Source organism: Hypomesus nipponensis, chromosome 2 (assembly GCF_054491055.1).
Source record: "Hypomesus nipponensis isolate SF chromosome 2, ASM5449105v1, whole genome shotgun sequence".
In the NCBI taxonomy this organism is placed as follows: Eukaryota; Metazoa; Chordata; class Actinopteri; order Osmeriformes; family Osmeridae; genus Hypomesus; species Hypomesus nipponensis.
In genome coordinates, this window is record NC_140362.1 from 2,611,763 (window position 1) to 2,627,363 (window position 15,601).

The 15,601-nt window shown below is 48.8% G+C and overlaps 1 protein-coding gene across 1 annotated transcript in view; it reads right to left on the reverse strand.

The window, feature by feature from the left end:
* Positions 1-15,601, reverse strand: part of tsnare1 (T-SNARE Domain Containing 1) — a 63,085-nt gene that overhangs the window by 18,355 nt on the left and 29,129 nt on the right. Inside the window, exons 8-9 of the mRNA XM_084669198.1 lie at positions 12,641-12,713; positions 7,809-7,891 (exon numbers count right to left, since the gene is read on the reverse strand). Of these exons, the coding sequence (XP_084525324.1) occupies positions 7,809-7,891; positions 12,641-12,713 (156 nt within the window). The remainder of the gene's footprint in view (positions 1-7,808; positions 7,892-12,640; positions 12,714-15,601) is intronic.

The window sequence follows — 15,601 nt, forward strand, 5'->3', positions numbered from 1 at the left end:
CCACTCCACAACAATTTGCATAAGCAGCCTTGCGTCTGTGATAAGAAGATTGGTAATTTTCAAAGGCTCTGTGGGGATTGAGAATTAAAAGCCTTTCTGTGCTATCTCCTCTCTTGCAGCTGGCCACCACATATTCCTCTGCTCCTCTCACACGCTTCCACCTCAACTCAGCCTTAGAAACTTTCTCTCCCATCCTCTCCCTCGCCCTCTCTCCCATCATCTCCTTTCCTCCCTCGCCCTCTGTGCTCACTCCTCTGACAGTGCAGAGATTCAGTCTCCTTCCCTCCTCGCGTTCTCTCTCTCTCTCTCTCTCTCTTTCTCTCTCTCTCTCCCTCCCTCCCTCCCTCCCTCCCTCCCTCCCTCCCTCCCTCCCTCCCTCCCTCCCTCCCTCCCTCCCTCCCTCCCTCCCTCCCTCCCTCCCTCCCTCCCTCCCTCCCTCCCTCCCTCCCTCCCTCCCTCCCTCCCTCCCTCCCTCCCTCCCTCCCTCCCTCCCTCCCTCCCTCCATGCCTCCTCTCTCTTCTCCCTGCCTCCTCTCTCTTCTCCCTCCCTCCCTCCCTCCCTCCCTCCCTCCCTCCCTCCCTCCCTCCCTCCCTCCCTCCCTCCCTCCCTCCCTCCCTCCCTCCCTCCTTCCCTCCCTGCCTCCTCTCTCTTCTGCCCCCCTCCCTGCCTCTTCTCTCTTCTCCCCCCCTCCCTGCCTCCTCTCTCTCTCCTTCCGTTTCCCTGCCTCCAGCTCCACCGTTATTTCGGAAATAAAACGGGGAAAATAAATAAGGTGGAGGGGAGAGCAAAAAGGCTTTAGGATAACAAAGGGACTGTGCTGTATTTTTAAACTGGAATCTTGAAGAGGAATGGAGGGCTGCAGGAGGAGGGAGGAAGGTGTGTAGAAGAGGGAAGGATACATAGTCAAAGACTGGGAACAGTGGCCGACTCAGGCAGCTGAAGGAGAATGGCTCTTATCGCTGGTGTCTTAATCCCCCAGGGAAGGTGAGTATTGTGGTAGCGGTTCACCGCCCCACAGCTGGGGGCTCCGTGGGGCTCCCTGGCCACCCGGGGCCTTAGCCGAGGGGGATAACATCTCTCTTCCTGCCTGCTTTGTTCAGTCACGAGGAAGAAAAAGTGGACACTTGGGCCAATCACTAGGTGGTCTGTGATGTTCCCACTCTGCCTCTGTCTGTCTGTCTTTTTGTGCTTTATTGGCACTCACTCTGACCATATCTCTCTCTCTCTCTCTCTCTCTCTCTCTCTCTCTCTCTCTCTCTCTCTCTCTCTCTCTCTCTCTCTCTCTCTCTCTCTCTCCTGTCTATCATATCTCTATCTATCTATCTATCTATCTCTCTCTCTCTCTCTCTCTCTCTCTCTCTCTCTCTCTCTCTCTCTCTCTCTCTCTCCTGTCTATCATATCTCTCTCTCTCTCTCCTCTCTATCATATCTCTATCTCTCTCTCTGTCTCCGTGTCTCTGTCTCTCTCACAAGTCTCTGATCTGTATCTCTTTTTGTCCTCTCTCTCTTTCTGTCCTGTCTCTCTCGGTCCTCTCTCTCCCTCTCTTTTCTCTCTCTCCCTCCTATCTCTCCCACTCCTCTCTCCCGTCTCTTTCCCTGTCTCTCTCCTGTCTTTCTTTCTCATCTCTCTCTTTGTCTTTTACTCCCTCATCTCCATCTCTGTCCCTCCAGCCCATTATCCTTGTCAGGATTCAGGTCTGCAGTGCAGTTGAAGGACAGGTTGTGAGAGCAGAATGAAACACAGGATGATTGATGTTAGAAAACTAAACAACCTAACATCTCCTGGGTTCACACAGAGGATGTGTATGACTCTGAGAAACCGACAAGTGGGGAGATATACCTGGAACTGAGATACACCTAGAACTGAGATACACCTAGAACTAAGAGATACCTCGGATCAGGAGAGATACCTAAGACTGAAGAGATACCTAGGACTGGAGATACACCTAGGACTGGAGATATATCTGGGACTGCCTGACTATGTGAAGTTCAGGGGTTCACCTGCTTTGGACTGTGTGGTTCATCTGTGTGGTTCATCTGTGTGGTTCATCTGTGTGGTTCATCTGTGTGGTTCATCTGTGTGGGTCATCTGTGTGGTTCATATGTGTGGTTCATCTGTGTGGTTCATCTGTGTGGTTCATCTGTGTGGGTCATATGTGTGGTTTGTGTGTGTGGTTCATATGTGTGGTTCATCTGTGTGGTTCATCTGTGTGGTTCGTGTGTGTGGTTCATATGTGTGGTTCATCTGTGTGGTTCATGTCTGCTTCGGCCAAGAGGTTCCACAGCTGTGGCCTCCCAAGATGAGACACTTCTGTCCTTGTTCACAAACTCATCAGTATTTGTATCTCAGAGTTCCTGCTGGGCAGACAGAGCTATTTACCTGCTGAGACATGAGTAATGTCTTCATAACAATAATAATGCAAAGCAATGATTACTGACATCACATTATTCCTCTTGTAGCACAACTGCAGAAGGAAAATTGGAAGTCCATAAAATAAATAACGTTTGCTGAGCCACTGCCTGCCTTGTAATCGGCTTATGTGCAATTTACATAAAATTCAGAGCCCCAGTCACAGCGATTATGATATTTAAAAGGAGAAGCAAATAAACATGAACTTCACAGCCAATCCTGGGTCCCCGCTCGGGCGCGCTCAGTCGGCCTGATGGCGGCCTCTGTGGTGTGACCGCAATCCAGACAGCAATGTGTGTGTGTGTGCGTGTTTGTGTGTGTGTGTTGTTTTAGGATTGGAACTAAATGGTTGTTGTTTACTTGGAGAAGCAGAGCTGTATGTTTACCCTTGATGTAATGCCATGTTCTCACTTCTCAGGGATATCATGAATGGAAATGACTATGACTGAAACCAGTCACATCCTGTTTAATCTGGACCATTCAATAGTTCAGGTAAAACTGACCAAACTGATGATTGTTTAAGAACGGATGATCACCAGTAGCCTGGTCCTAACCAGACTCTCGTACATTTCATTTGTACAGAGAGTCTGAGATCGCTCCATCGACAAGCGTTAACTTCCTTGTAGGCGGGTACTCTGTTGAAGTTTAAAACTATTGGATCTGCCCAGAGCCACTCTGGATCTGCCATAACCGAACGCTAGCGTTCGCCTTGGCCAACTCCTTCACCAATAACGGAGCTAGCTGGAAAATCAAACTAACCCAGTCTGCTTACACACACACACACACACACTTTACCCATATACCCATACACACACACACACACACACAACCCCCCCCACACACACACCTATGCACACACATACATACACCCCCCCACACACAACCCCCTGCCCCCCCCCCCACACACACACTCACACACACACACACACAAACCCACGTACACAGGAAAGCACACAATGACAAGTAGATCAATCTCAGACAAGTCAATAACTCCAAGTCGTGTGATTTAACAGGCGTCATTGTGAACATATTGTGTAAGCTTGATGAGCTCAAACCGGAGTCACTAAAGCACTATCACACCCTCAAGCACTCTCCATCTCTTTCACTCCATCTCTCTCTCCCTCTGTCTCTCCCCCTCTCTCTCCATCTGTGTCTCTCTCCCTCTGTCTCTGTCTCTCTCTCCCGCTGTGTCTCTCTTTCTCTCTCCCTCTCTCTCCTTCTCTCTCCTAGTCTCTCATTCTTTCTCAGCTCGTAGATGGAGGGATGTGTAAAAGAACAGTCATTCAATCAAAAACTAATTAAATCCAGTAATGTTACCATAGAAACCCCCAATCAATTAAGCAATTGCATGTATCATCTGTGAGCTTATGCTAGAGGAAAAGGAAGCCAGGTCTTTGGTCTTCCACGTCCGTGTATGGGAGGAAAAAGAATCATCTTAACGGGGAACAAACAACCGAGATGTCTTAATAAAATGATTTCCTGTAACGTGTTAATGGAAACAGTTGTGATTGGCGATGCGTGGGCCTGATTTTTGATAGCTCGGCTGAGAAGTGAACGATCTGGGTTCATCTCGCTCCGATGATTCGCGGAACAGGACTGGAGCACACCACCGAGGGAGACCTGCCGCTAGCGCGTGCAGAGATCACACCCCAGATAATGGATTATAGATCCCATTTGTTTAGGATGTGAAGCGTGGTGTGAAATGACAGATGCTTTTAATTGTGTGTTGGTGGTGATGCCTAGCGCTGCGTGAACACGCTGCAGTCACAGAGACGCGCTCCAAAGGGTCCTGCCTCGAGCCTCTCTCTGTGCCGAGGCTGCCACTCTTACTCACTCTCTTATGTACAGTCTCTACAAATAGATGATGCTGATGTTCATCTGTTTAGCCTGGCCTGAGAGCCCACATCACTGGGGTTCAGAAGGTTTTCTCATGTCCAGGGTGTCTTACTGGGGTATACCTGCAGTATAAAGCCTGTCCAGGGTGTCTTACTGGGGTATACCTGCAGTATAAAGCCTGTCCAGGGTGTCTTACTGGGGTATACCTGCAGTATAAAGCCTGTCCAGGGTGTCTTACTGGGGTATACCTGCAGTATAAAGCCTGTCCAGGGTGTCTTACTGGGGTATACCTGCAGTATAAAGCCTGTCCAGGGTGTCTTACTGGGGTATACCTGCAGTATAAAGCCTGTCCAGGGTGTCTTACTGGGGTATACCTGCAGTATAAAGCCTGTCCAGGGTGTCTTACTGGGGTATACCTGCAGTATAAAGCCTGTCCAGGGTGTCTTACTGGGGTATACCTGCAGTATAAAGCCTGTCCAGGGTGTCTTACTGGGGTATACCTGCAGTATAAAGCCTGTCCAGGGTGTCTTACTGGGGTATACCTGCAGTATAAAGCCTGTCCAGGGTGTCTTACTGGGGTATACCTGCAGTATAAAGCCTGTCCAGGGTGTCTTACTGGGGTATACCTGCAGTATAAAGCCTGTCCAGGGTGTCTTACTGGGGTATACCTGCAGTATAAAGCCTGTCCAGGGTGTCTTACTGGGGTATACCTGCAGTATAAAGCCTGTCCAGGGTGTCTTACTGGGGTATACCTGCAGTATAAAGCCTGTCCAGGGTGTCTTACTGGGGTATACCTGCAGTATAAAGCCTGTCCAGGGTTAGCTTACCTGCAGTATAAAGCCTGAAAATCCAATCTCTCTTTTATACTAATATATATATATATATATATATATATATATATCCTATACTAACTTATATATATATATATATATAGTATAAATCCTATACTAACTATACTAACTATCCTTCACATCCTAAACAAATGGGATCTATAATCCATATATATATATATATATATATATATATATATATATATATATATATATACACACATATCATACTTACTCACACTTATCATACTTGATAGACAGGTATAGATGTATATTAAGCTCTCTTGTCTCTTTAATGTGGTCTGTCTCTCTCCCTCTCTTTTGTATCTGTCTATATCTATCAGTCACAGTGTGCTCGCCTGCCGTCTTCTCTCTCATTCTGCATCTCTCTCTCATTCTGCATCTCTGTCTGTCTCTCTCTCTATGTCGCTCTCTCATTCTGCATCTCTCTCTCTCATTCTGCATCTCTCTCTCATTCTGCATCTCTCTCTCTCTCTCTCTCTCTCTCTCTCTCTCATTCTGCATCTCTCTCTCTCTCATTCTGCATCGCTCTCTGTCATTCTGCATCTCTCTTTCTCATTCTGCATCTATCTCTCTCATTCTGCATCTCTCTCTCTTTCTGCATCTCTCTCTCTCATTCTGCATCTTTCTCTCTCTCTCTCTCGTTCTGCATCTCTCTCTCATTCTGCATCTCTCTCTGTCATTCTGCATCTCTCTTTCTCATTCTGCATCTATCTCTCTCATTCTGCATCTCTCTCTCATTCTGCATCTCTCTCTCTCTCTCTCTCCATTTCCCCCTCAATCTCGTTATCTGTCTTCTGTTATCCACATCCATCCATTATCCTCTACAACACATCTCCCTCTCACTATCGCTCCCTGATAAATCCTTCTTTCTCCCTCCCGGCCCCTCTCTCCCCCTCCCTCTCCCACTCTCTCTCCCCCCACCTCTCTCTCTCCCCCTCCCTCTCCCACTTTCTCTCCCCCCACCTCTCTCTCCCCCTCCCTCTCCCACTCTCTCTCCCCCCTCTCCCTCTCCCACTCTCTCTCCCCCCACCTCTCTCTCCCCCTCCCTCTCCCACTCTCTCTCCCCCCTCTCCCTCTCCCACTCTCTCTCCCCCCACCTCTCTCTCCCCCCACCTCTCTCTCCCCCTCTCCCTCTCCCACTCTCTTTCCCCCCACCTCTCTCCCCCTCTCCCTCTCCCACTCTCTCTCGCCCCACCTCTCTCTCCCCCTCTCCCTCTCCCACTCTCTCTCCCCCCACCTCTCTCTCCCCCTCCCCCTCTCCCACTCTCTCTCCCCCCACCTCTCTCTCCCCTTCTCCCACTCTCTCTCCCCCCACCTCTCTCTCCCCCTCTCCCTCTCCCACTCTCTCTCCCCCTCTCTCTCTCCCCCTCTCCCTCTCCCACTCTCTCTCCCCCCACCTCTCTCTCCCACTCTCTCTCCCCCTCTCCCTCTCCCCTATGCTGTACTCAGAGAGGAGGACAGAGAGGAGACCAGGCCCAGCCTGGATTGGCTGAGAGCTAAATTGCTCAGCTTGAGCTCAGTCATGGCTCAGCTCTCCTTCAGATAATGAAATGACAATTAATGAGAGAGCTGTTGCCACTTGCTCGTTTGCCCGCTCGCACACTCACTTGTGGAGGAGAGGAGGAAGGGTTGGAGAAACAGAGGAGAGACACCCTCTAAACTTTGGGGCCAACTAGTGTACTGCTTAGCTAGCTGGTGATCTCACTGACTGCTGTCGGAAAGATTACAATGATTCATGAGACACAATAAACAATCCATGACTGTATGAGTGTGTGTGTGTGTACATGTGTGGGCATGTTTACGTGTGTGTGTGTGTGTTCAAACAGAAAAAGAAAACCTTTACCTATTCTCAACCCTGTGGCACTTAAGTCTATTCATTATGTAGGACAGCCAGAGGGTTGGATGCCCACAGTGCAGTACTGCTTAGCTCTGGTGAGATGCAACATAACAGTCAGGGATTCATACGTCCTGGATACGAAAACCAGAGACGCCTTGAAACGGCTTTTCATAAAACATCACTGGTTCGCAACCAAATGAGCATATTCTCGTCACTCCAGCCACAGACACGCTCCAAACAACCGTTTGTTTGTGTCTCCCCTCCGCTGCACATTAATGTAGTTCTCTTTCATAGACAATAAACTTGTCTCACGAAATGAAAACTTCGAATTCATTACCTCTGCGTAAAAATAAAAGAAAAAAGACAAAGAAAATTCACATTTGTGGTAGTGGAGTGTGAGATCTGTTGTGTTGTAAAAGACTTCGGGCGAAAATGTAATTTGTCTACTGCTCTCTTTTTGTATGTGTGATTGAGCCAGAGGCAGGAGCTTGTGGAACATGAAAAATAAGCTCTCTAGGTTTCTCTACATCCAGAAGAATGTGATAAAGTCCTGTTCTACCATACTCAAACCAAGAAATTACATTTGCTGACTGGCCTGTCTCATTATACAGAGTTAACTGTTTCAACGCAGCAATTTGAAGTCTCCATTCAACTGAAATACATTTCAAGCTCCAACAAATACAGATGGAATCAATGTGTATCCTGTAAAATGTACAGATTCATAAATGGGAGAAAACACACAGGCAATCGTAATCATCCATACGTAAGCTGCTTTCGATAAATCTGCTAAATGAATAAAATGCAGAATGTAAAGTCGCTACTCACACACACTGACACAGTAACACAGGTGGGAGGAGCCGGAAAGTGTACCTGGTGATGACTGGCCTTCGCTAGCTCCTGATTGGCTGTCTCCACATTGGATGTGGTGGTGTGTATGTAGTCCTCGATACTATCTGGAATGAAACATCAAACAACATGATCACTCACCTCACACAAACATCCACCATACACACACTCTACAGCAAGGATCTCTAACCTTGTTCCTGGAGAGCTACCTGCCTGTAAGGTTTTGCTCCAACTCTAATCTAGCACACCTGATTTCAATAATAGTTTATCAGATAATTAGTGTTGAATCATATCATATGAGTGTGTTGGAAGCAAAAACCAACAGGCAGGAATGGGGTTAGAGAAACAGTACACTGTTTAAGAGAGCATCATGTTTTGGTTTAGATATCTTGATTTAAGATGACCGTGTTTTTTTAATCATCCCAAATGACACCCTGTGGTTCCAATCATGAACTTATGAAATGACATTGATTTTGCCGCTCTGTGCTGATGCACTATTGGAGATGAGATGCCACTGCTGCACTGCGCCTGCTAGCTGAGGTCTGCTTTCCTTACACTGTGCCTGCTAGCTGAGGTGTGCTTTCCTTACACTGTGCCTGCTAGCTGAGGTGTGCTTTCCTTACACTGTGCCTGCTAGCTGAGGTGTGCTTTCCTTACACTGTGCCTGCTAGCTGAGGTCTGCTTTCCTTACACTGTGCCTGCTAGCTGAGGTCTGCTTTCCTTACACTGTGCCTGCTAGCTGAGGTCTGCTTTCCTTACACTGTGCCTGCTAGCTGAGGTCTGCTTTCCTTACACTGTGCCTGCTAGCTGAGGTCTGCTTTCCTTACACTGTGCCTGCTAGCTGAGGTCTGATTTCCTTACACTGTGTAACGGTCTGTCTATACAAACTGTGTAAATGTAAAGGTCTGTCTCTACAGACTGTGTAAATGTAAAGGTCTGTCTATATAGACCTGTAAAGGTCTGTCTATACAGACTGTAAAGGTCTGTCTATACAGACTGTAAAGGTCTGTATAGGCAGTCTGTGTACAGGACCGTGTACAGACTGTGTGATGTGCAGATTTTCTGTCTGGTTACTATAACTGTACTGTCCAGCTCATGTATATAATTGCTATCTGAGAGACGTTTCTCACTCATGCTAGCCACTCTGTTGTGGATTGGTAGCATGATCCGACGTCGTTGCTCATAAAACCAAGTCAACACTTTTATATTGTCATGCATCCTTGGCCTGCCTTGACAGAGATCTCATCCTTACACTGTGTCAATGTAAAGGTCTGTCTATACAGACTGTAAAGGTCTGTCCATACAGACTGTAAAGGTCTGTCTATACAGACTGTGTAAAGGTCTGTCTATACAGACTGTGTAAAGGTCTGTCTATACGGACTGTGTAAAAGTAAAGGTCTGTCTATACAGACTGTAAAGGTCTGTCCATACAGACTGTAAAGGTCTGTCTATACAGACTGTGTAAAGGTCTGTCTATACAGACTATGTAAAGGTCTGTCTTTACGGACTGTGTAAAGTAAAGGTCTGTCTATACAGACTGTAAAGGACACTCAGACTCCGTAAGACTGAAAGCAACCCACGTCCCTCTCATCATGACGCTGTCACTTTTAAATCTCATTTATCTGAGAGCTTCGTGGTGGAGGGCCTACTGCTCATTTCCTGTTGCTCTCTAGGTGTCCTTGTGCATCTGGGCCCTCCACACACACACACACACACACATGTCCCTACATGCACACACAGATACTAATATTTAAACATACACACACACCCTCACCACAAATAGAGGAGTTGTGTTATAATGCATGGGCATGCTTGAAGGCAACACTCGGAGTGCTGTATGTAAACCTGATTGACACACTTCTTGTTGTCCTGAAGGACACACACTCAAACAGACACACATACACACTTGAGGTAGAACTCAAACATTTAAACCTATTTGCCATGTAGGAATGATCCAAATTACTTGTCCTAATTCCCTGCACACATATTTACTACAGCAAGTAAGAATGCATTCAACGTCAATTACAATTATTTTCCCAATTTAAAACAAATGTTTGATTCACCAGTTGTAAATGAAAGAATACTTCTCTCCCCCCCCCCTCTCTCTCTCTCTCTCTCTCTCTCTCTCTCTGTCTCTCTCTCTCTCTCTGTCTGTCTGTCTGTCTCTCTCTCTCTCTGTCTCTCTGTCTCTCTGTCTCTCTCTCTCTCTCTCTCTGTCTGTCTGTCTGTCTGTCTGTCTGTCTGTCTGTCTGTCTGTCTGTCTGTCTCTGTCTGGATGTTCTGTCTGCTCATGAGGAAGACGCCCGGTCAGCATGATGTTATGAGTCACTCCCATGTTGGTATCTGACAGAAACAGATAGACACAGACAGAGCTAGATAGACACAGAGAGACAGAGCTAGATAGACACAGAGCTAGATAGACACAGAGCTAGATAGACACAGAGAGACAGAGCTAGATAGACACAGAGCTAGATAGACACAGAGCTAGATAGACACAGAGAGACAGAGCTAGATAGACACAGAGCCAGATAGACACAGAGCTAGATAGACACAGAGAGACAGAGCTAGATAGACACAGAGCTAGATAGACACAGAGACACAGAGCTAGATAGACACAGAGCCAGATAGAGACACAGGGACAGAGGTAGATAGACACAGAGCCAGATAGAGACACAGGGACAGAGGTAGATAGACACAAAGAGACAGTCTGTCTGTCTGTCTGTCTGTCTGTCTATATGAGAAAGAGATCTGGGAACAGAGGTGACATAGCAGTTCTATAGAAGAAGGCCCATTTGACTTTACTTCCTGTCCAACTGCCCCTGGCTGTGACTCTACTTCCTGTCCAGCTGCCCCTGGCTGTGACTCTACTTCCTGTCCAGCTGCCCCTGGCTGTGACTCTACTTCCTGTCCAGCTGCCCCTGGCTGTGACTCTACTTCCTGTCCAGCTGCCCCTGGCTGTGACTCTACTTCCTGTCCAGCTGCCCCTGGCTGTGACTCTACTTCCTGTCCAGCTGCCCCTGGCTGTGACTCTACATCCTGTCCAGCTGCCGCTGACTGTGACTCTACTTCCTGTCCAGCTGCCCCTGGCTGTGACTCTACATCCTGTCCAGCTGCCGCTGACTGTGACTCTACTTCCTGTCCAGCTGCCCCTGGCTGTGACTCTACATCCTGTCCAGCTGCCGCTGACTGTGACTCTACTTCCTGTCCAGCTGCCCCTGGCTGTGACTCTACATCCTGTCCAGCTGCCGCTGACTGTGACTCTACATCCTGTCCAGCTGCCCCTGGCTGTGACTCTGTGTGGCTGCAGGAGTCAGAGTAGGAGTGAAACATTAATCCGGGAGTCACGACTCGTCCCAGCTTTGCCTCTGCGAGCTGAAAGCTCTCACCCAAACTTCTTGGATGTGTTTATGTCCTCCCACGCACACGCACGCACACACTCATGCACACCCACACACACACTCACACACACACATGAAAGCCACACACACACACACCTGTACACACACACACATGGACAGAAATGTGCGAGGTAGCAAAGTGGAGAAGAGGAGGGTTATTTTATTTCTATATCTGCAGGCAGTGATCCAGGGTGTGATTATGTTCTGTAATGGCTGTGAACTACCCAGCACAGTGCATCTCTGAATCTCACTCATGGCTCAGCGCTGTTCTCTACACCCAGCCACCCCCCCACACACACACCCTCCCTCACTCTCATTCTGCTCCTCCTCCCCCCTGTCTCTTGTCTGTCTGTCTGTCTGTCTGTCTGTCTCTCTCTTTCTCTCAGTATCTCTCTGTCTCTCTGTGTCTGTCTGTCTGTGTCTCTGTCTGTCTGTCTGTCTGTCTGTCTATCTGTCTGTGTCTGTCAGTATCTCTCTGTCTCTCTGTGTCTCTCTGTCTCTCTCTCTGTCCTCTCCCTTTCCTCTACAGGTGGGCTGTAGCATGCACTACAGGACACACAACCTGTCAGCAGCCAGAACAATTCAAAAGAGTTATAGAGGCGTTTCTCAAATTAAGGGTGCAGAGGTACTACAGAGGGGAACGTGAAAGAAAGCAGAAACAGGGGGAAGAAAATAGGGGTTACCTGATCAGAGTAAATCATGACAATATGGGTATAGGAGTTACCTGGTCGGAGTAAATCATGACAATATGGGTATAGGGGTTACCTGGTCAGAGTAAATCATGACAATATGGGTATAGGGGTTACCTGGTCAGAGTAAATCATGAAGATATGAGTATAGGGGTTACCTGGATCAGAGTAAATCATGAAGATATGGGTATAGGGGTTACCTGAATTCAGACATCAGGAAAAGGCAGCACTGAAGCCACTAAAGTTAGAGAACTCCTACACTCAACCCCCCCCCCCCCCCCCAGTAGCAGAGATCCTCTCACAGGAGGAAACAGAAGCACTTTGTACTCAGTTGTACTTTACTCTCATCTGTTATCCTCCATAACTCCTCTCTAGCGTTTCTCTTTATGCCTCAACTAATACAAACAGCGCCAGAGAACCAGACAATGCAACTTGTATGATATTCGACATAATGAGCCACATTACTCAGTAGCTAAAATGTTAAGTACCCTAATTATAAATAGAGACCCCTGGGGCACACACAGACACACACACACCTAGACACACACAAGTACACCCACTTTGGCAGAATTAGGGTGAGTGAAAATGAATTTGAAGCACAAATTGAAAGGTCATATAAAGGTCATCCATGCTGGGCTGATGGACATGGACTCTACAACACAATGATGCCAATTAGAATAAGAAGGACAACCCCACTCCATTCAAGACACACACACACACACACACACACATACATACTCCCCCCCTACACACACACACACACACCTACCGATGGTGTCTCCCTGCTCGTGGACCATGCTGGCGAGATCTTTCATGATTTGGCTGATGTCCAACATGTCCCTCTGAAGACAAACACATGACAACGGTTAAATATTGTCCACATTCAAGGATTTAAAGGGTTAAATATTGTCCATATTCAGGGATTTAAAGGGTTAAATATTATCCACGTTCAAGGGTTTAAAGGATTAAATGTTCTCCTCAACATTCACAACAACATTTCAAAATGTTTCCTTGCTGAGGTCAAGTGGTCCAAAAAAAAGAAGGATAATAATATGAAACACAACTGGCTCCCGTGTCAGTCAAGGGGACTTTCTGCTTTTACCGCAGGCACGCAAGTGCTTGAGTTGACTTGTTTTTGAACTGAGTTAACACAGTGAGGGAGAGAGAGAGACAGAGAGAGAGGAAGAGAGAGAGAGGGAGTGATGGAGAGAGGGAGGTATGCTGTGTGGGACCTGCAGCGATTCCTTCCAAACTCTCCGAGCTTTGAATCTGTTCTCGCTGTGTATCAGCTCAAAGCAATATGGAGCCTTATAAAACCCTCTGTCTATCTCCCTCTCCCAGGTCCCCCCCTGCCCCATTATTGCAGCATGCAATCACAGCTGCGTTTGTGTAGCCTAGCCCACTGGGCCATCCATCACAGGTGTCTGAGATTGCTGGGGAAACTGGCATCCATCCTGGCTCCTGGCACACACCATCTGGATGGAGCCAAAATGGCCTCTGGCAGGAACCTCATGATGCTAAAGACTTTTTATTTTGCTTTCGTCTGTGGGCACCTCTCTCCATCGCGGGAGAGAATTACAACACATTTCTTTTACCTGGCAAAGTGCTTGGCAACTGGGTCTCAACACTGGAATCACAAAAAGCTATACCAAACTCTTCAGTCATAACAGGAGAGAGAAAGAGAGAGAAATAATAACGCATGATTGAATCGAAGTGAATTGACAGAGAGAGAGAGTGAGGGATGAAAACAGACAAAGCGAGAGAAAGAGAGGGATGAACATAGAGACGATGAGAAAGAGAGATGAAAATAGACAGCAAGTTAATGAGAGAGAGATAGATGATGAAAGACACAGATGAAAAGATGAAAAGAGAGAAAGAGAGAGATAAAGACAGACACACAGAGAGAGAGAGAGAGAGAGAGAGAGAGAGAGAGAGAGAGAGAGAGAGAGAGAGAGAGAGAGAGAGAGAGAGAGAGAGAGATGAAGACAGACAGGGAGAGATGGTAATGGTGTGTTGGGCTGTGTGACGGCCCTAGCCCGGGGCGTGGTGAGTGGGTGATTTGGTGAGTGGGTGAGTGGGCTCGGGGCCAGAAGTGTGCCTTTCTCCATATTTCATGGGGTTATATTCAGCTCCTGGTCTCTCCTGGAGCGGGGAACCTCAGACAGGCCTCCCTCTATCCCAGGCACCTGTCACCACATCCCACCCATGTAGTCACTGTGAGTCTGATGAACACTCAGAACCACAACTCAGAAGCAGAACACAGAAGCGGAACTCAGGAACCACAACACCCAGTAGTACCAGGGCCGGGGTTCCAGACTAGGAGAACTGGTCTGAAGCTGGTGAGCCAAGGCAGGGGACTGCAGAGGACGGGAGAAGAGTGGAGGGAGAGAGGAGGAAAGGAGGGGAGTGAGGGAGAAACAAATAGAGGAGAGGAGGGGAGATGACAGAAAGAGAAGAAGGGGGGAGAGGAGGAGAGAGTGAGGGAGGGAGGGAGGGACTAGGGTAGAGAGGAGTGAAGGAGAGAGGATTGAGGGAGAGAGAGAGGAGGAGGGAGGGAGCGACGTAGAGAGAAGTGCGGTAGAGAGGAGTGAGGGAGAGAGGAGTGAGGGAGAGAGAGAGAGAGGAGGGAGTGAAGGAGAGAGGAGAGAGGGAGAGAGGAGTATGGGAGAGAGGAGTGAGGGAGAGAGGGAGAGAGAGGGATCTTCTGCAGCAGACAGTGCCCCCTGCTTCTGAGCAGGGAACAGCAGCAGAGTTAGTATGCAGGCCACCCTCACTCAGCTCACAGCCCTGATAGCGGCTCCAACCCCCGCCGAGGACTCCGGGAGATTCTGGCCTCGCTCCGCCGCCCTCCAACAGGTGAGGCAGCCAGCTCCGCCCCCTACCTCAGAGGCACTAACACACCGGCCAACCAGACTGGAACAGAAGGGGGGGGGTGGTGGGGGGGGGGGGGAGGAGGGGGGCGGGGAGGAGGGGGGAGTCTAGGAAGGAAGAATGACAGCGGGAGAGAGGGTGAGCTTGTTAAAGAGAGACAAAGAAAGGCAGGGAGAGAGCAAATGGGAGAGAGAGAAGCAAGAAAGAGATTGAGAGAGAGAAAGTGATACTGAGAAAGAACCAAAGAAAGACAGAGTGAGAGCAACAGGAGAGACAGACAGACAGAGAAAGTACCAGAAATAAAAAAGAAACCCAAATGAATGAGCAAAATCCTCCATCATCAATCCTCCAGAGGAGCCCCCAGTGTCACCCCCAGTGTCACCCCCAGTGTCACCCCCAGTGTCACCCCCAGTGTCACCCCCAGTGTCACCCCCAGTGTCACCCCCAGTGTCACCCCCAGTGTCAGTGGTCAGCGCTGGGTGCTGCAGCAGCTGTGTGTGGGTGAGCCTACACCTGATCTCTCCAGGCACTGACGGAGGTGGAGGGAGCCTGTGGGCCTTCCAAGACACAACCAGAGAGACCTGGACCATCTCATCCCCCCTTACACACCCTCCACACAGCTGTGAGTCATCATCTGCTGTGATCGCCCTCTTGTCCCCCGCCAGCCCTCCTCCCCTCCTCCTCCCTTCCTCCTCCTCCCCTCCTCCTCCTCCCCTCCTCCTCCCTTCCTCCTCCTCCCCTCCTCCTCCCCTCCTCCTCCTCCCGCCCTCCTTCTCCCCTCCTCCTCCTCCCCTCCTCCTCCCCTCCTCCTCCTCCTCTCCTCCTCCCCTCCTCCTCCCGCCCTCCAGAGGGAGTCGGC